Raw genomic sequence first — 23,955 nt, forward strand, 5'->3', positions numbered from 1 at the left:
ACTTCTGCTCTACCTTACATCATGATGTGCTGGACAGGAGAACACGGTTGGCAGCTGACAAGCTACTGTGCAATGTAGAATTGTGCTGAATGAATGATGTTATGATGGAATATATTAGGGAAACAAGTTTCCAAATAGGGATGGACCTGATCCACAAAGAGAATACAGGCTTCAGACAGGCTTCAAAGCTTGCCAGAAAGGCTTGCCATGCAGGTAATAAACAATATGGGTCACCCCTTCTCAAAAAAAAAAAAAAAAAAAAAAAAAAGAGTGGGATGACTGGTAACTGGAGAAGTCTTCTCCAACACTGAGCTACACAAAGACACAAAGTTCAGCACATACCAGAAATGGTGATTCCAAAATGCTGAACCAAAACTGACCGTTTGCCAAGGGTGAACATACAGGAACGCTTCTTCACGATCACCAAACGCGGATTACTCACTACATAGATCCTCAACCTACCCGGCCAAATGGATCTAGAGAGGCACACGATTGCCCATTCCCTGGGCTTGAGGAGGTTATCATCATGAGGTGGGAACATAAACTGCCAGGCATTTCTGGGAAGAAACCCATGGCCAACTTACCTTCCAATACTGCTGACGAAAAGGCCACCTGAACAACAATTGGGTAAGATACCTGCATACAGGGTGGACACATTAGCTTTTTCCCAAAAGATTACTTTTTTCGCAGCAAAGCAGAAGAAACTGTGGCGTTGGTATACAAGTGAGAACACGGTGAGTACCTCTGGGACGATGTAAGCTGGCACAGAAGGATGGGAGGGGGCTGCATCTCAGTGTGGAACTAAGCTGCTGGCAAGGAAACCTAAAAACGCTTGAATGAACAGAAAGTCAGACACTGGGGAGGGCTGATAAGAAGGACTAAGCAGAACTCAAGCAAGACAAAATGACTGCTTGAGATGCAAACAATACAGGAGGAACTGTAGGGGAGGGGGGAGGTAAAAGTCACTGCCAGAAAACAGGCAGATATACTAAAGATTTTTTTTTTACTTGATACTCAATTTGAGTGACAACAGGTGGGTGGTGAGAAAGAAACACTATTAAATGTCTACAGATTTAATTACTAAGGTTTTGGGCTTTTATAAGAATACTCACCTGATAAACTAGAATAATTTACATTCTAGACTAAGTGGTTTATCACATGAACATAGTTAAGAGTCACTAAGAACAGGGAAGGGATGGGAATAAGGCAGGCTATGAACACAGCACTGCAGTGCCAGAAACAAGCCGTACTGGCCTAAAATGATGCCCTTCCCCATCTCAAAACCAAGGACTTGAAGCTGTCTTCACATCAAGCCCAGGCCACTGACCAGCCTGGGCAGGGATCTTTCACTTCTCATTCTGACTTTACTCCCTTTCATATAAATAAATATTAATTGGAATAAGAATTGAACTCATGCCTCACCTTCCCAGTGAGTGCCCTAACATCCGACATACAATTTCTCTACCCCTGCTCCTACATTAAATCATTATTCAAAGTTGGGCAATTCAAAAACAGAAAGACCTAAAATAGCTGACAGTTTGCTCATTAAGGCATGTGAGCTCAAAGCTATTTTGGGTGCATTGTTCCTTTCTCTGATGGAGTTACAGCGAACCCACTTTTCTTCTACACATACAGACTGATTTTGTTAATAGGTATCTTGCAGCAATGTTGTAGCAGAAACCCCCTGACCACCCATGTTTTAAAATAGTCTGAAACTAATGAAGTTCAGGTCTGTCTGGATCTGCAGGAAGACCTTGGCAAGGCCATAGAGACCACCCCAGATGAACACTGGTGATCATCTACATGGTGGAACCAAAGGCAGCGGGAGCAGAGGCACTGCAGGGGCTGACAGCACCCAGCACTGGGGAACTGACCCAAGAGCTCCCAATCTTTTGAGCTCTCCTCGGATCTCCAGTGATCCTTCTTAAGCACAGATGTTCTCCTTCAGCTTTATTTCTTCTTACCTCCACAGTTTAGGGTTTATGTGAACTTTCACAAGTTGATGAGCAGTGGCACTACCCAGAGCAGGTAAAATCAAGGTCAATCAGCTTCATTATCTCTTCTCTGACAGTGACCAGCACAAACATTCAGAGAAGGTGGAAACATATCTACACTAATAAAATAGCATAATTATTTCCTAGTGCTCCAAAGTTTCCTGTATTTATTTAAAGAAACTCCTGCCTGGCAGTAGAGTCTCTCACTGCTTATGCAGTTGTACCTTTAACATTTCTTCCAATTCCACAGCAATTATTCCTGTATATAATTCATTAATTCCCATAAATGTATTTAGTATTATCTTTTTGCTCGGTTTGAATCTGTTACATTCTCATTCTCCTGCATACACTAAGCAGTCTATTGCAATAAACTGCCTAGAGCTCTTCAGTAGCTCTGCAGAAGCAGCTTTCCCAGATCTCCAGTGATTTTTATCACTAATTTGTATGTCTTTTCTATATTTGAATACTTCTTTTATAGCTCCCCCCACCCCAGGTTGAACCAGGATTAACGTAACACTTTAAAAGTAGCCATTGCAGTACTGGTTCTCACTCCATTTCTTCTGCTTAACGTTTTGTTTCAATGTCAGTCCACAGTGATACGCAGGTTAAATTGAATTAGGTGAATAATTAAAAGTATTCCCTCTAGTGGATTTTTAAAAATTCATTTAATCTGCAGCTACACTGCTTATTTGTGTAGCTGAAGTTGCTTTCTCTCACAGTAGTCCAGCTTTTACTAATCTAAGTAACTCTATATTTAACCTTCAGTATCTACAATTTCAATTCTCTAATTTCCACCTCTTTGCATCCTGATTAATCAGCTATCTTTTTAAGTAAACAGTTTGAGGAAATCTGGGAAATATCATGATTAAGCTTATATGGAGGTTTTCCTAACAGAGGCCATCAGCAGGTTCCTACCATCTGCTGGAAACCGCTTCCATCAGCACTGCCAGTGGCTGGACCAGCAGACTTTACTGCTCCCTTCTTTACTGCTGGCAAAGAGTGTTTTACTGGGACACAGAGCATTTTACCAGGGCACACCAAGATGCATGCAGCACATTCAAAACAAACAAGATGAAACTCTTCTTCCCACAATACGTGCTTAAATGGTGAAACTTATTGCCACAAGGTGCTGTGGAAGCTAAAAGATTACAGAAGTTCAAGAAAGGGTTGAAATTCAGAGGGTGAAAAATGATCCATCAGACTCTCAGATGGAAATACACCATTGCTGGCTGAGAAAATTCCTGAGATAAACTGCTGAAGGTTAGAAGCATATACTGGGGAAGTACTGCCACCAATACGCCTTTTCTCAGCTTTTTCCAAGGCATTTAGTACTGGCCTGAGTAGGGACAGCACCATCCCGCCTTTGACAGAGGTGAGACCCCTCATGGCCTTCCCTGGGAAGCAGGCAGTGTCTAAGGGAAAAGAACAAAAGGAGAGAAAACAAGTGATCTCTAGGAGACTTATCTCTGGGTAATAAGGATATCAAAAATTAAGAAATAGGGAAGCCCAACTTCCCAGCAGCATGCGCTGCTCCCGAGCTGTTCATGGACGTCCCTGTCCCATCTCCCGAGGTGTCCCTGGCAACCCTGCGGGTGGAGACGGCCCCAGCCAGCACCAGCATCCCCTGCAAACCTCCCGCTTCCCAGTGCTGGGGCTGCCGGCAGGGACCTGCCACCAGGGACGGGATGATGTGTGAGAAGGAGCTTTGGCCTGGCCCAGTGTGGCTCTTGCTGTGGTTGAGTGCTCAACAATACTCTTTGTCCCAGAAATCAGATTTGGACTTTGCACTAACAGTTTCCATGAAGTCAAATTGACTTCTACTCTTTGTCTATAAACATGTGACCCCTTTGTTTTCAGAAGGGATTTTAAAGGACTGTTCACATCTTGCTGTCTTCTCCAGTTCTTGTCACCCACCAACTCGGCAGACCTATGACAAAGCCATGCACTTAAAGTTTTTAATGATATTAATCTAAGTATGCTGAAACATGCAGTTTTCTTCCATGGAAAAGAATAAAACTTGAAGGACGCACATTTTAGAGCCCTTGGTATGTCCTGCGGCTTACTGCAGAATACAGGACACCTCCTTGCATCGAGGGGTGGGAGGTGAAGTGAGGATGGCTATCAATTTACAAAGCATAGCTAACCATAAAAATATTTTCTTTGTTTTAGAGAGGCGAGTCCCTGTAACGCAAGACTGACAACCTCTTCCATTTTAAGACACTCGCTGCCAAGGTGACAAATGCACAAGGGCTGCTTTTTTCAGCGGGGCACTTTCATCTGCTCTGAGGCACATGTTGAGTGACTTAGTGGCTTTAACTCACTTTCCCAGCAAAGATATTTTCCTCACCACAGGCAACAGTGCTTCGTCCCTCACAAAAGGTCAAGCTGTAAGCAAGCAGGTAAGCTCGCTTTGCAGAGACTGGTTTTAAATCTATTAGACCATGGGATCAATACCTCGATAACCCACTCTACAGACCGTGAGATTATACCTATGCCTGTTTTATAAGCTTATTTCTGATGTCAACTGCACTTCCGTACCATTTGACAGCTTGCACGTGTATTTCTGCATTTAATTTTCTGAGGAGTGCCTGCAGCTGTCGGGAGGTGTGGGATCACAGCTATGCATTTCAGCTGATACGACCGCCACTGGAGCAGGGATCATCCCTCCTCTTGACGCTTTCTGCTCTATCAGTTTTTCTCACGAGGCACCACAAATTAACACACTAACCACAGGCAGGCTTTGAACCTGCCACCCAGGCAGTCGATTTCAACACCTTCATCGCCACAACAACGCTGTACTTTGATTATTTCCACAAAGCATTTGGTATTTGGATTTTTCCTCCCCTTGCAAGTTTCTAGCTTCCATTTTTTCCAACTCAATCAGCATTTTATTTGGTCTACGGGTTATAACAAATCCTATCCTCATTTACGTCATACCTGTACTCTCCAATGTTTGCGACTGCACCCACTTTAGGATTATCTCCTAATTTAACATCTTTACGCATCCTGAGCAAACACCGTAAAAAAATAAAACAACTCACAGAGTTAAAAAAAAAGATAAATAAAGCAGAACCTGAAAACATCACAAATGCTTAAATCCCTTATTAATCATCAATACACAGCAGACCAAAATCACTAATATATCAGGTCTGTTACTAATATGTAACAGACCTGACATAATTCCAATAACTTGACAGCTAATTATAATTAAAAACAGAGTAATACAACAAGTGAAGTGCAGAAAGGATGACGACGTCCTGATGACAAGCTGATCAAAAGCCTCTGAATAAATAACTGATGTTGAAACAGGTCTACATGAGGCAGCACTGGCAACCTCCCCCTTCCCATCCAGCGTATTTGGCATCACTCCTAAAGCCCACCGGGTTCTCCTCCACACAGAAGCTGCCTTCCTCAGCACACACCTATAAGCCAGGTGAAAGGCACGCTAGCCCTGGGACATGCTTTGTTGCACATAATACGGGTATCAAGGTCAGCGTAGGAGCACTGGAAAAAATTAAAAACAGTGTTTGTATGGGTTGCTTTTTTGTCATTTAATAGTGTACCCTAGGGCGCAAATGCCCCGATCATCCCATAAGCTCCGGGCACAGCTACCTGGGACTTGGTCAAAACCTGACAAAGGCAAGGAGCTCAGAAAAAACCAGCACTGCCCAGCGGTCCATCTATGTCCCTTAAAGAAAAGAGGCTGCTGGGCGGACAAACAACTTGACCTCTTTCACGTCTCACCTTGTGCTCTTTCTCACTTCCCTATTCCAGTTCCATTTTTCACCATTTTACTGATTCAAGAACTAATAAGACATAAATTACTGGCAGTGAAATTTTTTTTGGTGTCTGGGGCCAAATCTACTTTTGAAAGCACAGCAGAGAATGCAGTCTGAAATTACTGAATCTACTGAAGGAATCATAACTACCTGAAATAACATGCTCCTAGATTTGAAAATGAAGGAAACATTCATCAATAATGCAATAACTGCAACATGAAAAAAGAAAGCATATAGGGATTTCTAAACAATACATATTGTCCGTGCATTTTGAGAAAACAACGTACTCAAAGTAGCCGCAACATCTACTTACACTCTTCAATGCCACGTGATCAAACTAGACCAGCATCTTGTCATTTTAATGAAATGTAAAACAATGGTTTGGAGATAGAAAAGGTCAAAGCCTTGAAATTCTCACAATAAACAGATAGAAAATTGCAAAAAAGACACAGGCAAGTATTTGAATTTAGACAGGCATATAATATCATTAAAAAGACCCAAGAGATGCAGTAGAAAGAGGGCAATTGAACAATCAATACTGGTGTTTGACTGGGGAGAAACACAAGGAAGCAAACAAGGGAGAATTTTTCTCCATTAAAAAAATTAAAAAGACTCCATTCTAGCTACTTTAAATTTCTGGTCTATGTCTGGTATGTTTGATACTTTCCCTAGTTTATGAATCACTCGATTTAAACTTTCTCTCATCCAGATTTACTTGCCTAAGCGACTTACATATACTTATTAACTAATATGATTAGAGCACAGTCCTTCAGGTGACAGCTATTTAACCACACGTCTTGGGTCCATGCACTGTGTGTTGTTTATTTAGACCCTGGAAATGTGTCGACTGCATCAGCCTCACTTAATCTGTCCTTAACTTCCATTATTCAGCTTCGCTAATGTCAACAATTTCAGTTTGCAGAAGAGAACGATTTTCTTCTCTGCTAAAAACTGTTGAATCAAATAATAATTTTACTTAAAGCAGTAATTCTGACTCAAACTCCATCTAAGTCTTGCTGCCTAAGACAAGCAAGACGAGAATCAAGCTTTCCTCAGCCCAAACCATAAACTAAGCTGACACTGCACTGGGCTTGGTGCTCTCTTACGTGACACGATCAAGGCTGAAAGCATCTGCAACAAAGCCTCCTCTCTGTCCAACAGAATGCAAAGAGTTCATGCAATTGTCAGAAGCCGTAAGTGGATAAATCACCTAATACATATATATGCACACACACATCTACAGAAGCAGAATAAACAGCAGAAATACTGTTCAAGCTGACTCAATACACGTTACTTGTCTTTGGGTGATGACCAAGAGCAGCCATCAACAAAACCCAAAGGGCTTCTCACCTGTGGCAAGTGTAACTGGAGCCCCTCGCTGGGAATGGGCTGTCGAGACGGGGTCTGGTCCAGCTGCATGTTAAACAAAGATGCCAGGGCCGACTGAGCGGCCCGAGCTTTTGCCAGCTTTTTATTCCTTCCCGAGCCTTCAAAAGTCTGACCGTCCACCGCCACAGCCATCACAAAGTTTTTGGCATGGCTCTCCCCGCTCTCTGAGAGAAACTCGTACTTCAGCCCCGGCCGCAGCTCGTTGAGGATCATGACGGGGTTCTTCCCGCTGGCGGAGGGGTAGGGTGATGGTGCAGGGAGAGGCGACTGGGAGAGGCTGCTGGCTACGGCTGACGACGGCAAACCATAGTCCCCACTAGAGCTAAAGGACCCATCCCCGTTGGACCCCAGGTAAAAGGAAGCATCAGAAGGGACCGGTGTTTCGAACCCATTGAAAAGGGTGTCGGGGAAGTCCGCTTGGTCAGAGGTGAAGTCTGTGTTGACCGACAGAGTCCTCCCCATTGCCAGGTGGGCTTCCGAGGCGTTTGGAAACTGGACGAAAGACCGCAGAGCCTTCTCGGCAGCGTGAAGCTTGGCTTTCTTTTTCGTCGGGCCAGACCCCTCAAATACCTGCCCGTTGACTTCGACTGCCATCACGAACATGGGGGCATGGACTGGCCCTGTCTGGGAGAGGAGTTTGTACTGTAAACCGGGTTTAATCTCATTGAGTTGCATCAGGGCATTCTTTGGCAGAACAGGGCCGGGTGTTTTCTTCCTCTTCTTTGGACGAAATTTGGAGTGGCCATTGTTGCCCTCCTCCAAAGGACGCTTTCTGCTGCTGCTGCCACCACCATTGGAGAGCTGTGTCCCCTCCCCGGCACCTTGCCCACCGCCGTCCTTGGGGGGAACGTTGTCCACGTTGCGGTTTTCTTTAACATCAGTGCTGCTCGAACCTGCGGTGCCCAGAAAGAGTAACTTACAATGCCTTCGTTGCAGGATCTTGTAAATGCAAAATTTATAGATTCCTTTATCTCTCTTTGTAGCTGGTTAAGTGATGTGTGCTCACAGGTTAAATGTTTTGCAATATGATCGAAGATAATAAAAATGCAACGCAACCTCTCGATAATTCAAGAAATAATACATTCAAGAATGATTTTCAAACTATGCATTTGATACAATCATATAGCAAAAAAACACTGTGGCTTTTTTTGTTTTCCATTTAAATCATGTTGGAACAAAACTTTTACTTGTAAGTTTGGCCTGAAAAATGCTTTAAACGAGAAATATAAGTTATAGTAGCATACGCCCATAAAACAAAGAACTACCATTAGTAAAATAAAAATGGATGCTTAAGACCAGCACTAGGAGATGGATATTTAATTCTACTTTATTCTTATTTTAGGCATGTTATTTTTTTCTCAGTGATTTTAGTTGCTCAAATTGAGAAATTACATAAATAAAACCCGATGAAAAATTAGGCAGCTCTTTGGTAGGCACTGTGATTGAAGAGTGTTTGAATGCTTTTATTTCTCTTTAGCTACTCCATATTCTCCAAATTCAATTATTTTTTATGCCTTTCCTAGACATTCATTTCACCTCACCCCACCCCAATTTGCTTAGGAACTACAGCTGCCTGCTGCACCAGCATGACCACAAGACTACTTTATATATTTCCACACAGCCTTCTATTAAGAAACCTTATATTTGTCATTTACAAGCTATTTTGTAATTCCTTGCAAAGTAAGAAAACCGCTGTCACAGAGTTACAAACCCAAAAATCATGATAAAGATCCTCTCTTAAGACTATGCAGAATACAAGAAGTGTGACAAAAGCTGCGCAGTCACAATGATGATATTTTAATGGGGGAAAAAAAGGCATTATAATATCAGTTTAATGATTTATTTTCGGAAGTAGAAAGCTGGGGTAATGATATATCAGAGGTATATTTAAAGAATTAAATTTGCTATAACTGCAAAGATCTCATTTTTACCCTGATAAAGAAACAAAAGAAATTAATTATTTGTGCTTTATATGGCATTTGTGAATGAAAAGGCAAATTCAGTAGGTCAAGTATTTCTAACTCTTCTGTTCCAAAACTTAAAAATATCTATATTACGTCTACACTGATACTAGGTGACAAACATTAACTGAAATGAGACCAAACCACGGTGGAAGCTCTCTTTCACAGTGACAGATTTCAGCCACACTTTAAGTCTTCCCTAAGAATCCCCTACCACGCACACATCACTTAGCCCAGGTTACAAAGCTGATGGAATGGTTACTAAATTTTCATTTATAACATCCTCCAGCAAAAGCTCGATAGGTTACTCCTTTCGGTGCTCGAAGAGAAAAAAAGAAGAAAAAAAAAACAGATCAAAAGAAAAAGCCAAAGCAGGAACACATCTTGTTAAATCACAATAGCACAACAAGAATTGTACAGTACTGAACATTAAATTCCCGTCAATTAAATGCAGTCAAGAATTTAACACTAAATACTCTGAAGCATTTCATTGCTAGAAATCTGCTAAATTTAATAAAGTATCTCTTGTAACATTCAGCCACAAATGATATTGCCTGGAGATTGTGTGGTATAGGGTCACAACTGTCAATACACAGTGTTCATGCACATAGATTCCTTTTATCTATATCTATACAATAAAGGAGTTTAAGGACAACAGAATGAATTACCTGAAACTGTAAATCTCCAAAAATTACATCTCATCTAAAACACCATTTCTGGAACATTGCCCTTTCTAGTGGCACCAGGAATTTGCTATCAACCAATATGACTTACCAGCTAAACAGAAATAACTGAGTTAACACTAATTAATGGCCTCTGCTTTTATCTTTCTTTTTATATGTGGACTACTACCAGTGTTTGTGGAAACCACAGAAGGAAAATACAAGTTAATAGACTCCAGCTAAATGTAAAAAAATAAACTTTTGCACGTAAGTACGGCAGCTGGAGGAACTCCTTATTCCATCTCATGACACAGGTAGGGGAAACTATGCCCTGACAGAGAGGAGGGACTTGTAGGAAGCAGGGAAGAAACTTGCATGCTTACCTTGTCTCTGTAAGAAAGAAGGGAAGAAACTACTCTTTGCCTGAGAGCTACTAGGCTTGTTAGCTTTGGAGAACCTGCAGGGTGGAAGAAACTAGAGAGAAAGCAAGCAGGGAGCTAGCAGCCTGAGTCAAACCCAGAGACCATGGAAGTAGGCAAGCTTCTACATCATGGAGTTGATCCAAAGCTAAGCCTTGCACGTGATGGAAAGAAAAAGACTCTCCATGCGAACCAGAAGAACCCAGGTTTGTTTCAACCCACAGTCACTGGACTACAAGAAAGAGCAACTTCTTCTCAGGCTGAGGGTGAAGATGTGCTTTTGGTCCTTTTCTTTAGCCTGTCCTGCCCAGCAGTGGTGAGGTCCCCTAAATTACCTTAGGGCTGGAGAAGAGTTAACAGGTTAGTCAAAAAGTAAGATTAGCTATCACCACCTGTTAAAGTCAGAGAAGTCACCTCATTTAATCTTGTCCATATTCAGACATGGAGTAACTCATCCAGCCCAGCCTCTCCCCGCTGTTCAGAAACAGCTCTCCCTTTTCCAGGCATCTCACCTAGTTAGAGAAGTTAAGAACAGCCCTACATCCTCACCTCGCCCAGCTCCCACCTGTGAGGGGGCCACCAGCAGACCCCAAACCTGAGCAAGGACACAGCGGCCCTTCCCCAGCGCAGCCGCTCAGCCTGCAGGGAGCTGCAGCTCTGGGCTGTGCCAGAGAGGCTGGCAGGGAGCCACTGATGGGTTTTGTCCCCCCTAGAAATTTTTCTGATTGGTTTTCAAGACCCCATAAAACCTTGCTATGTGCAACGTGGATATCCACATTGCATGAAAACTTCTCCCGTTGCTTGTTTTGAACCGCCATCTGCTAGTCTCACTCAACGCATCTATTGTATTTTATTTGCTATTTTTTCAATTTGATGATTCTAATATTAAACACCCTGTGCTACACATGATGTTACAGAGATCTCTAGTATTTCAACCTTGTCCTCCCTCTTCTACACCACAGGGCTCTAACTGCCCTTTGTCCTGAGGTCATCATCCTCTTCTCACAGCAGCAGACACACAGCTGGATACACTCTATATTTGTTTTTCTTGCTCTATTCTGCACTCTTTTTCACCCTGGTAATGCATTGGTCTAGAGACCATAAGACTTTGGAGAGTCTCTCATTCATTCCAAAGAGAATGAGAGAGGGCATCTTCACTCCCCAAAAGCTCTGACTGATTCAGGATCCCATCATAGCTCAAGCTGGGAGCATCAGTACTCAGAAGCAGCAAAATTTTGTTGCTCTAAAGCAGAGGTCATGGCAGATGCAGACCACCACTCCATGCATGTTCTAAAAACCAGCTTAGATCTTTTCAAAGTCTACCGGTCTGATTTGGAAACCAGTACTAAGCCTTGTGCTGCCAGCCTCACAGCTAAAATAAGGCAGGAAAATGAGAACTGTGAATGTTAAAACACCACTAGAAAGTATAAAGCATAGGAGAGAGCTGGCAGGAGAAAAAACTTACCATCTGAATTATAAAAAAAAAAAAATAAAATCTGCATTCAGATGGTAACGAAGATGCTCTTCATTATTCTTTTTAGCTTTTTCTTAAACTTTTATATGTTAACGTCATATGTCTTGCCTCAGAAAGGTTACACAGTCTTCATGGATCTCCTAACATACCCAAAAATCAAGAGGTTTAAAACCAGCTTAATCCTAGATTTTAAATGTACTTTCAAGTCTGTGCGTGTGCCAGTCTTTAAATAAGTTTTCAAGGAATTAATGCTTTAGAGTGCCCTTTGAGGTCCATCACAGCTGCTGTGTATTCAACACTATAAAGTAGCATTAACACAAATATAAACACTTGATAATGGGATCCTGTTTTCTTAAACATTAATATTACCATGGTTTAAGAATAAGACATTTTTCAGAAGACTAGCTTATTTTCTAGTCACTAAAAATAGTTGGCAGCTTTGAATAGAGATCTCACTGATGTCTGCAGAAGCTGCCTTGGTAAAAATCATAGCTGGCAGTGGAAGAAAAGTCCTGCCCCTGAAATCTTGTTTGAGAGGCTTACAAACCCAGGAGCACCTGAAGAAGGAAAGAGGCATATGAAATTTTCACGCCAGTAAAGAAAGAAATCTTCCGTCCAAGTGTGTTGGTTCATTTTTGGTTTTATTCCCTGTAATTAAAAACTGTCTGTAATTAAGATGCTTTATCCGTTGGGAAACTTCCATTACCTGCTTTCTGAGAAACAACACTCTCCCTGTGCTGTCTGATCTGGAGAACAACTACTTAAATTTAGACAACTCTTACCTGAACTGAAGGATGTTTCTAGCTACCCCTGATACTGCTGCTCTCATTTACTGGCCTGGGGAAACTCTAAATAAGTAATTTTTTCATAAAAAACAAGCAGAAAAAAACTCACGTGATCTCTTCTGAGCATCATTTTAGAAAAAGGGGGAAAAACATCAAAGAGAAAGGTCAGGACAGCCACATGCTGGCGTCCCAAGTGTTCTGCAAAATGCTCCACTTTTCCCTTGCCCACAAGGTAAGTGATAAGGATAGGCCACAGCATGAATTTACACCTAGTAAATTATTTATTTTTGTTCAATTGATGCTTCTGCAGGGCTCTCTGATGTGACGCTGCAATAATATGCAGATGGGCTTCTGGCACAGATTTCTGGGGTATTCAGAGTGTTGCAAACATACCCTCCATGCAAAGCAATGGAAAACCAAATAAAAACATCACAGAATCATAGACTGTTTTGGGTTGGAAGGGACCTTAAAGATCATCCAGTCCCACCCCCCTGCCATGGGCAGGGACACCTTCCACTAGCCCAGGTTGCCCAAAGCCCCGTCCAACCTGGCCTTGAACCCTTCCAGGGAGGGGGCAGCCACAGCTTCTCTGGGCAACCTGTGCCAGGGCCTCACCACCCTCACAGGGAAGAATTTCTTCCTTACATCTAATCTGCATCTGCCCTCTTTCAGTTTAAAACTGTTCCCCCTCATCCTATCCCTACACCCCCTGATCAAGAGTCCCTCCCCATCTTTCCTGTAGCCCCTTTCAGTACTGGAAGGCTGCTCTAAGGTCTCCCCAGAGCCTTCTTTTGTCCAGGCTGAACAACCCCAATGCTCCAACACTCTCAGCCTGTCCTCACAGGGGAGGTTCTTATAAAAAAAAAAAAATCTTTCCCCAAATCGTTATGTTTGATGGATAAAGGAGGAAGACCTTAAAGCCTGAAGCCTGAAAGATTCTATTTTCTCAGGGATATTAATGTAACCTCATCACTGTCATACATTTTATCTGAACCAATACAAGTTTAATTCTAGCTTCTGCAGAGCAATTCTAGTTATGCAACTGCAAGCTACAGATATTGCATATGCCCACCTTCTTTTCCTGTAAGATACTTCCCCAAAAAGGAGTTACATAAAATAACAAAAATTTAATAGACCACTTCTGATATCGCACTTCACAATCTTAAGAGATATAAAAATAAAGATAAAAAATGTTTAAAAAAAAAAATAATCTTTGAATGAATCAAGGTGAAGAACTTAAGAATTTGAACTTTGATTTCACCCCCCCCCAATCTGATGATTGAACATCTCAAATTCATGATGGTTGTGTGGGCATGCAGACGCAGGAGGGGCTTCCTGCACTTTGGATTAACTGGGCACATCCAAGCAGACGCTGTTATCTGTAGCTTCCTTTCAAAAACATCATACAGAGGACATCTCAAAACATACTTCTGGGAGACAACTGCAGTTATGCAAATGCATGCCCCAAGCCTGTAATAACTCCACGGAGCCAGCCTCCTGACAAGACAAAAAGTTCAGTGAATGGTTTCCCATATTGATGCACTAACACACAAAAAAAACCCAGAAGCAGACAAAAATGGAGTATTTTGCTTAAGGACACTTACAGAATGCCCCTGTAGAGAGATGATATTTTCTCCAGCTCAGGAAGACACCTTTTATTCATACTCCTTATTGAGATAAGTGTATGTTTTACCCAAAAAAATATCTTATGTGAATAAGATATCTTATCCAATTACAGCTCCTACTTCTTTTGAAGTCCTCCTTAGGAAGGCCACTTTTAGAAATAGCTAAAGCATCCATCTGAAGTAATTTCTTTTAGACCAAAGAAAAGAAAGTGTTAGCATATTTCAGCTGAGTTTACTGTTTCAGTCAAAGAAAAAAGATGCATGAAGGTAATATTTTTAGGTTTGGGGTGTTTTTGGGGGTGGTGGTGGTGTTTGTCTGTTTTTAAACACGATGTAACTTCTTTATCTCCTAATAAAAATGTTCTGTAACTCCTTCAGACTCTTCTGCTCCAAAACCTCCTACACTGCTGGGCTTTGTCAGCTTTGCCAGAGATGCGCCATTTAGCCATTGTCACTTAGGGGAAAAATAAGTGCATTTGTTATTATATCATATACAGTTATTTACAGTCAGGCACAGTACACCAGCATAGCATCAACAGAACATTTCTCTCATTCACAAAAAAAAGATAGTTGAAAGGCCAATAATAGTAAAAATGCTTCTATAATGTTTTAAGGAGAACACTTTTCCCCACAGGTTATCAAATCTTAATTATACCGCAGCAACCTCGCAGCACTTTGCCAGATGATCACTGTATTTGACTATTTTTGTGCTTAACTGCACTTTAATAGTAGCTCAGGGTTGGAACAATCAGCATCTAATAAGAATAATCAGCCATGCAAGGCCTTCAGGGAGCTCTTCTAGCTCCTCTTTTTGCTTTTCCTTCCTCCATTTCTGCTTTCCCTCATTTATTTTATACACTTCAACTCCGTCTCCTTTGTCTGACCCCTCCCTTCTGTTTGGGCCTTAACTCTTGGCATCGGTGCTACCGGTATTTTCTTATCTCTTCTTCACTGCTGGTTCAAAACAGGAAAATATTTTGTTTGCTTAGTCAGTTTTTGGAAGAAAAATATGAAACACAAGGTATAACTAGACTAGCATATAACCACATGTATTTAATACACTTTTAATACAAAAGCTCTGATTCACTCTTCTATACCATATTTTAAAACATACAAATTTTAACGTGTGCATCTGAAGTTTCTTTGCAGTCGTCCCTGTGCTCGTGAGAAAAAGTCACCTTCAGAAATTATTACATAGTTTGTTACTGTGTAAATAAACACATCTTACTCATGTTTTCTTCATCGTCTACATCCATTGTGAAATATTTTTGCTGGTTTCTTGGCTGGCGGAGACTGCTTCTGTCTGGAAAACAGAGAGTGGGATATTTAAGCTTTAAGGTACCAACACGAGGTAAAGCATTAAATCTCCTTTAAAAGCAGCAGCCTGGGCACTGGCTTTGCTTTGGGCTGTCCACAGTTTTTGCTCAATTTGCACATAGTATTTCTCCAAAGTGCCTATTTCTGTAGCTGAAGTGCACTCTGCAGAATTGCAAATTCGACAAGGTTTGGGGTTTTGTGTGATGAGCTAGAATATTTTTTACCTGAAGAAGTATGTAAACTACTTTATCTCGCTACTTTTTTTTTTTTCTAAAAAACTCCAAAATAATGTCAAATCCACTCCGCAGGTTACCACACAGACAATTCAAGCAGTCAAAACACTGAGAATGCAGTTTTTCACTCAGCACCAAACTGATGAATGTCTGCTTGGTTTAGTTAAATCCTGACCCAAGATCCCTCCTAGAACTGAGATGATCATCGACAACTGAAAGATGTAGCCCCATATCAGGCGAAGGACAGAGTGGGGATGGTAACCCTCTCTCCTACACGTGGATTCCTTATTAACTGACATGTCCAGATGATATTACATATAGGTTATCTGGCTGTGGGGAAATAGATTTTATTAGCCACAGGGACTTTGATTTCATCAGGAGAGACTGATCTAAAGGTGAGTATGAGCACCTGACATGCAAACTCTGTAATCTACCTAGCATTTGGTTTGAAAGCAGGCACCACTTTTACCCAAATCAAAAGCACTATTGCAAGGGTGATGAGTTTTGTGGTTTGGTTTCGGGTTTTTTTATTATTCCAGTTTGTTTTTCCTGAAAACCACTCAAGTACCTTTCTAGGTAATTGCTCTAATCTCATAATGCCACAAGTGCTCCAACAGGAAGCACTGAACCCCAAAACCACACAGGGATTTATACTTTTAACAAAAGATCCATTATTACAGCGAGGAAAAAGTAGTGGAGCATTAACTGGCTTTGCATTCTTACACGGGAGTGAATCAAAATGTGGGAATTCGACTTGTACTTGCCAATCTGTTGAATTTTGTGCATCTGCTCTTAGCTTTTCTGAAGTGTTAACAACTAAGCGTTGAGCTTTCTATGTTCTGCATTGCAATATTTTTTTTAATATAATGCATTCATTTTCTGCCAATTCTTTACCACAATTAAATGTTTGGGAAGTACCCGAAGAGAGTAAAGTCCAGTACAAACGCAAAATCCTGCTGTGATAATCTAGTCTCGTGTAACATCTGTAAACTTTGAATACGTTTGCTGACAGTAAGATTAAATTAAGATTGAAGTCCTACTTTCAAGTGTGTCTTTGATCAAACTCCAAAACTATTATGAACAGTCCACAGAAATCACAGGGCAAAACTTCAACCTTCTTTTGTTATTTCCAATACTACAATTATCTCCCAGCACAGTTTCAGTCATTTACTTAGCTTACTTTTACCGTAGACAGTATCAATTCTAATTATCCATGGACATTTTACTTACACTGTACATATCTTAAAAGTTAACCACTGCACAGATGGTTTGGGGTAAATGTTCAAGATCCTGAGGTCTTGGCAGAACAAGCAATACACGATTCAGCCCGAAGCTGTGGTCACATCTGATTCTCACCACCGGTATATCGCTACTGGTACCACTACAAACACCTGGGCACTGTGGCTGGGAAGAAGAGAGGCACAGTGATGTCTTGAGGGGATACTGCCAGGAATGGTTACACCTTGTGAAACCAAGGGCTGAGGCTGCAGCTGGAAGGGACGGGGAAAATGGGGAGGGAAGCAGAGATTGTTTGTGCCTTCAAAAGCATGGGGACACTGGAAGGTAGCTGGCTTGTTCTCACTGCTGTGTGGGCTGGCACAATTTACAGCACTGAAGTATTTGCTCTATGACATTTGCCCTTCCCTCACTGAAGACACACATCTGTGTCTCTCATCCAGCTGCCAATATCAAGTATTTAGGAAATTCAATGCTTTGTGATTTCTTTAAGTGTCGGCACTGGTGGAAATCAGACGACAAATCAGAAGTTATCAAGAAGAGGAACCATATAAACCAACATGGTCACTTGACAAGGTTGACACAATAAAATCAACACTCATTTTAACATAGCCAAATGCCTGCTCTGTAACAAGGAATTTGTTCCATCTCTCTTTCCACCTGTTGTGGGAAAATCTAACTTTAATTCCACTCTACATTAAAACTGTAGTCAGCTTTACCTAGTAAACAAGAGGCAGAACTTTGCACTATGTTGTTCTTAATGAACAGATTGCATACTACAGTAATCTGAGTGCATAATATGTCATTACCAAGTTTTGCAAAAAGAAACTAGCCATTCCACCCCTATTTCTTATTTTAGTAGACACTTCATGCAAAGCATGCAGAGGCATGGTGCAAATCCAGAGTCCAGGCCTAAATGTCAAACATAATGAACTGCATATTGTTCTGTTTTGTTCTTTAAGTCAATTTGGTTTTATCTTTGCTAACACAAGAAGAATAAAAAAAATCCCGCAAAAACTTCCATCCAAGAATTAAAGATACATAGGGATACAGAAAGAAATAATGCAGCTGATTGCTCGACAGTAGTCTGACCCATGGGGGTGATGCCCAGGCAGTCCTCCTCCAGCACCCCAGCCACAGAGGCAGCACTGCCCACCCCTGCAGCCCCAATGGCTGAACCACGGAGCTGTTGATCACCACACTCACACGGCTGATCTGCCAGGAGATGACTTAGGGGCAGCATCGCTGCACGACTTGCCTAGTGAAACTCACTTAAATAAAAAGGGTTTTGTAAAATTGCAACCACTGGCACACAGGTGATTAAAATGTAAAAGTGTGTATCAGAAACACCAAGAAACTTGTAGTCCAAAAATAAATATCAGATACTGAGAAATGATGAATGTTAAAATATACATACAGATGTGTATGTTTGCAACTTTAACATCCATGCTAAATATTGTTATCCAGCAATTTAAAACCATGAAATCTGTTTACCCCCAACTAAACAAATCCTCAGCACACTACTAGTTGCAGTCTTTACAGTTTACTTTTCACAGCAGGAGCTAAGCAGCCCCTACTGAAAATGTAAAATGTGCCTTTAGCAATCATTATGCTAATTAATGCTATGCCTCTAATAGCAGAATGAGAAAGAAATACATCTCTGTGTGTGTCACCATTTCACACAGTTTCAGAAACAAAGCCCACATGCCTGCTGATATCCTGAATCTTCTATCACGACCACAAAACATTTATAATGATCCCGGTTTGTGACCCGAATGACTGTCTTTGCTCACGCAAGACGATTCCTTTGCACTCCCCAACCCTGTCTGGAGAAGACACTGATTTACGTAACTAAGAGGTTTCTGCACAAACAGGGAGGAGAGGCAGTGACAAAAGATGCAAAAACACACTTCTGAGCACAATGAAGCTGTTCAGATTCCCCACTAGCCAGACAGCATAAACTCAAGCAGATCATAAAAACATGACAATTAAAGACAAGCAACTCCTCGCTAATTTTGTCACCAACAGTACAGAATTTCAAGAGGCACAGAGCTAAAATACTTGACCCACACATACGACTTCTCCCAAGAATCCCAGGAGCACCTAAAACAAATCACAGAATTTCCACAACTACTTTTTTTTTTTTTTTTTAAATCCAAAGACTATGTCCAAAATGACTATGTAAACTCCATCTTACATGCATCAAAGCTTTAGGTAAACTGTGGGTTTCAGAGTGGCAATCCCTTCCATGCCCCTGTAATCATTCACCCTGTGTACCACCACGTCTCTGCTGGTCCATAACAAATCCTGTTTTCCACGTAACATGCATATTCAAAGAGCTCCTTAGACCTTTGCTTCCAGCCTGGGTACACATACACGCACTCATCCTCTACTCATCCTCTATCCTGACTTCACAGAAAACTTGTGCGTTTCTTCACACCCAGCCCAGCTCCACCACTCTCCCACACGGCTGTGAGACTGGTTTGAACTTCGTGCCACACAGACATCAGCCACGACTGTCCCACCAGGCTTTCGTGTGAGCACTATCACACCAGGAATGAGCTCCCTGTGAGTACCCAGAAAGCTGTAATAGTACCCTCTCAAATCCTTCCTCAAAGCCCTCTCCTGCTGCCATGTCCAACAGCCCTAAAAACTGCTACCCAGGAGCAGGTCTGTGAGCCCACATCACATTGCCGACCTTGCGACACCATTTAACACACCATTTATGTTTCCTCCCACACCACTAAAACTGACAGGCTTCACCCCCTAAGATGCTCATGCCTCGTTTGACGTGGCACAAGACAGCTCCAACCCCAGTGGAAATCCCTTTAGCATCAGAGGACCACTGACATACTTTAGGTGGGCTGTTCTTCATCTCAGCTAAAATACTTCTGATGAGCTGAGGGGGATGCAGAGCTTTCCATGATGTTTTATCCCAGCCTCAGGCTACAGCAGCCACAATCCTGGCAGCTTCAGGCTGGCTAGCAGAGTCCCCATGTTGTGACAGCATCTGTCCCAGTGCAATAATGGGGGAATAAACAAACCAGTAACTAAAGTTGCCACAAATGAGCATGCTTTACTAAGCAGAGTAAAACAAGTTACCTCAATCACTCTTCATTTAGATAGTTCAGGAGTCAGAAAAGCCTTTCAAACGTGTAAGTGGGAGCTGATCAGAGTTCCCTTTTTTCTGACTTCAACAGCCTCTGTATTTCATCCATACACCAAAATACATCCCACTGCGCTGAACGGAGCAGCAGAGTCACCTCTACTGCTTAATACGGAAAGAATTACCAGCCTTTTCTCTCCAGGTGATTGTGTTACGATGCTGAACAAGAAATTGCAAATGTGTGTATTAATTAACATTGCCAAGTTTGTGGGTTTTTTGCCTTTCTTGCAGTACTTTGTGTCCCTAGACACAGTGCCACTGGGGGCTGGAGTGGCGATGCTTGCATCAATGCCAAGTACACAAGTGCAGCAATAACCGGCGAAGAACAGAAATACTGAGGAAGAGAGGATGAGCGAGAAAACTGGGAAAAGTTATTTTTCAGAGAAAGTAAAAAGAAATGCCTACAGCTTGGAGGCAACTACTTTCACACAGGACGTGCATGCATGAGGGCGCAGTGGGAGGAAAGGAGGACAGGATGCCCAGGCACCTTACTTTGCTTTTTGTTGGAGTGCTACACAAATGAAGAGCCAGAGACACCGAGCTGTTGAGATTTCCCCAGTCCCAGCTGGGAAGCAACAGACTTTGGAAAGAAGACACCACTTGATAAAATCTGAGACGTTGTCCTAGTGCGCAGTCTGAACAGGAGCACAACACATTCAAGAGGACCTCTGGACCAGCCAGGCTCCTTGCAACAGTTCCAGGCAGGCCACACTCAGACAGGCAGGGTCACACCTCTGTCTGATCCAGGTCCCCATAAGACCTGGAAATGCCTGGCTCAGCAATTTTTAACAACACAGCATGTCATGCTTCCACTGCGGCAGCGCCAGCTTGGGCATCTCTCTCACACCTGGTCACCATCCTCGCTAAAGCAGATGGAGAGGGAGGGGAGAGGATCATGCAAATCACATAATCCTTTTTTGCTTAAAGAGATTAGAAATTAGAGCAGAACTTTTGCTAAACAGGCTTCTTTTATTTGCTCTATAAAAGCTGCTTAAATTTGCTTTCCTATTACCATAGAGAAAGTCTGATTCCAATCCTAATTAACTCTGTACTATCAATAAGGCTATAACTCTTGGCATACTAATATTACCAAAAACTAGATGATCTTTTTTATATATTATGGACAGTATTATGCACATTTATGTATAGCAGTTAGGAGGAAACATTACAGTAACATACAGTAACAGAAGCAGCAACACTCATTGTGTGTAGATACACAGCTCAGGCACCACAGTCAACGTGCATTTAAAATCCAGCTGTGCTGAGAAAGTATAAAAATTGTGTCTATAAAAGCTGAATTTTTTTTTCTGTACTACAAAAAACAATGTTTATGCATTATCATGAAAGCACTGGTATTTTATTTCATCATGGCAATGCATATTTCATGACAAGCATGGACCAATGAGGCATTCTGCAATCAGAATCAAACTCCAACATCTCCAAAGTATTATTGCCATGTTGTATGCTGTACTGAATTCGGGGAAGGGATGCTTGCTTGTTTTCAAACTACCCCTGCCAGTACTGTATACTGTACGTGTGTACACAGTACATCATATAAACCGTAGGTATTGTTTAAAAAGCAAGCATTTCAAATAAGTTTGAAAAAAGGTGAGACGCTTCTAGAAGTACTGTATTCCAAAAGATGTTACGTTTTCCAAGCTCCAGGATAAATTTTCCTTGAAAATAAATTAGTTAGAGAAAGGACCTGGAAGGTTGTTGAAAAATTAATTTTCCTTTTGAGTAGATTCTTTTCAGAATTATTTATTTCAATGCGTCTGAAACAGTAAAATAAAATACTCCCAAGACAATAAAATGCTTCAACAGCTTTAGGCTGTTCGAGGTATTCCTCAAGACCACAGGTAGCTTCACATCAATTTTAAAAATCCACACCACCACCATGTACACGTTACTGAATAAAGATTAAAAGCGTGAGCAGGTGGCTGGAAAATTCTTATCTGTGACGAGAGTCAAGTGCAGTTATCACTGTGCCAGGCCAGAGAGATTAGGGGAGAGCGAGAGCTGATGCAGGTATGAGGTCCAAGCCTGAATTAGAAGAAAGATAGGAAGAGATTAGCTCTCCTTTTGATTTATCTCCCTCAGAAGCGTGATGCCCAGTGGTGTTCATCCCTCACAGCCCCGATGGAGCATCACCACTGTCCTAACAAACCTGGCTTTCAAAACTCACATTTGCTGCTGCCCAAACTTGGAGAGAGGTAAGGAAAATGAGCCAAGCCCACAGCACAAGCTTGGTCTGTGCTGTTACTCAGATGTTGCTTAAAGCTTAAGTATTTATTAAGATAAGCTTTTATATGGCTGTTGACTCTAAACCCAAGTCTTGGTGCTTTGCTAGGTAGACTCAGACCTGGCTTAATTTTTCCATTAGTCTTACCTTTGGTGACTATTTTTGAAGCATGGTATAAAGGGACTTTTTTCCCCCTCCCAGAAAAAAAAAACCAAACACCACACAATAAGTAACCAATGTTCTCACTGAAGTACTAGAGCTGCTAAGGAAACATTGTACTGTACTGCCACATTTGCATTATATAGCATCAGCATAACTCCAGTGTAACAAAAGGAAATTAGTGGACTGCAATCAACAGGACTTGTAAATAATTGTCACCTTATTTAGCACATCAAGCCACCTCCAGTTACTCCTGCAGCATCACTGTGTGCTCAAGGACAAAAGAGCTGGGCAATTCCCATCTGAATTGCTACAGAGATGATCAGCCAGCTACCTGACGCGGGCCACAAGCAAGAAATGTTGTACAGCTTCCTCCCGCTGCTGTTCCAGGGGTAAAAACCCTCCTGAGGAGCTGGGTAATCAGCACCACCGCCCCTCAGCTGAGCATCCTGGTCCTCCAGCCTGAGGAAGAGGAAAAGCCAGCTCCTGTCTGCTAAAAGCATAGGTAAACAGGAACTCCAGTTGCATAAATATTTGTATAAATTAATGTCGGTGGCATTTCTGAAGTTTAAAAGAGACAGAATTTACACTTAAGCTTAATTGCTGCTCAGAGGTTTACAGAGCTTTCAAAAATAACAACAAAGAATAATTTGGGTCAGTGCATGTCCAGCATGTTATATGTGGAATAGGACTATGGAGAAAGCCTGCTCCTTGGCTGCATGAACTGTTTTCTCTCAGGGATACTGCTAAAATAAATTCAGGTGTAGTAGAGGGGATTTTTGCTTTTCACATGGAGTGGCAAACCGAAGTCCACACTCACCAAAACCAAGTGATTCTGCATAGCGGCACACCCTGCAATATTTAGACTAGAAGCAGTACTGCAAAAAGCTTTCCTTTTCTGAATGCATTACATGCCAGCCACGTCAAACAGGAAAATGATATCTAAATGTATGCTAATTTAAGTGGAGTCATTAAGAAGTACAGTATATTTACACTTTTAACTCTCTCGTGTTTTTGAAGTCCCTATTCCCCACAGAGCATTTCCAAAGATAGGAAGAACACCAGAAGTACTTCAAAACGTACTAGCCAACACAACAGTATTTGCTTTTATTTCCCCAAGAGACTACTTGAAAGATTTTTAACTAAATGTTGGCTACAGCAAGCACACGCTGCACAAGCACAAAGAGAGATATAACTCACGTTTCTTTTGTTTGAATATTCTGTCTGTTCACTACACACAGAAAATGGGGTGAAGGACCCTTTTAACAGCTATCTTGGTTTATCCTCATCATTGAGGAAAAACGAGATACACCTTGAAAGGAGAAACATTGGGTAGGTGCTATATTTATGTTAACAGAGAATGGCACATATGCAAAAAATCGTAACCTGACAGATGAAATAAAACTGTTATTAGCAGAGAGTAAAAGAAAGAGAAGTAAAAGAGAAGTTCCGTATTGTTAAAATTTTGAACTTTGAAAGCTAAGTGAAATAAAATGCCGGGAGATGTTGAAGGA

General features: G+C 41.7%; 1 protein-coding gene across 4 annotated transcripts in view; it reads right to left on the minus strand.

The window, feature by feature from the left end:
* The window catches only part of ADARB1 (adenosine deaminase RNA specific B1), a 90,574-nt gene that overhangs the window by 37,361 nt on the left and 29,258 nt on the right, over positions 1 to 23,955 (minus strand). For 3 of the 4 annotated variants that reach the window (XM_074829928.1, XM_074829931.1, XM_074829930.1), the window contains exons 3-4: positions 15,317 to 15,391; positions 7,124 to 8,055 (exon numbers count right to left, since the gene is read on the minus strand). In XM_074829928.1, coding sequence (XP_074686029.1) covers positions 7,124 to 8,055; positions 15,317 to 15,344 — 960 coding nt within the window. In that variant the 5' untranslated portion in view covers positions 15,345 to 15,391. Of the gene's footprint in view, positions 1 to 7,123; positions 8,056 to 15,316; positions 15,392 to 16,868; positions 17,043 to 23,955 lie in introns of all 4 variants that reach the window. The other variant, XM_074829929.1, reaches the window with a different exon arrangement.

This window comes from Strix aluco, chromosome 6, assembly GCF_031877795.1.
Source record: "Strix aluco isolate bStrAlu1 chromosome 6, bStrAlu1.hap1, whole genome shotgun sequence".
Taxonomy (NCBI): domain Eukaryota; kingdom Metazoa; phylum Chordata; class Aves; order Strigiformes; family Strigidae; genus Strix; species Strix aluco.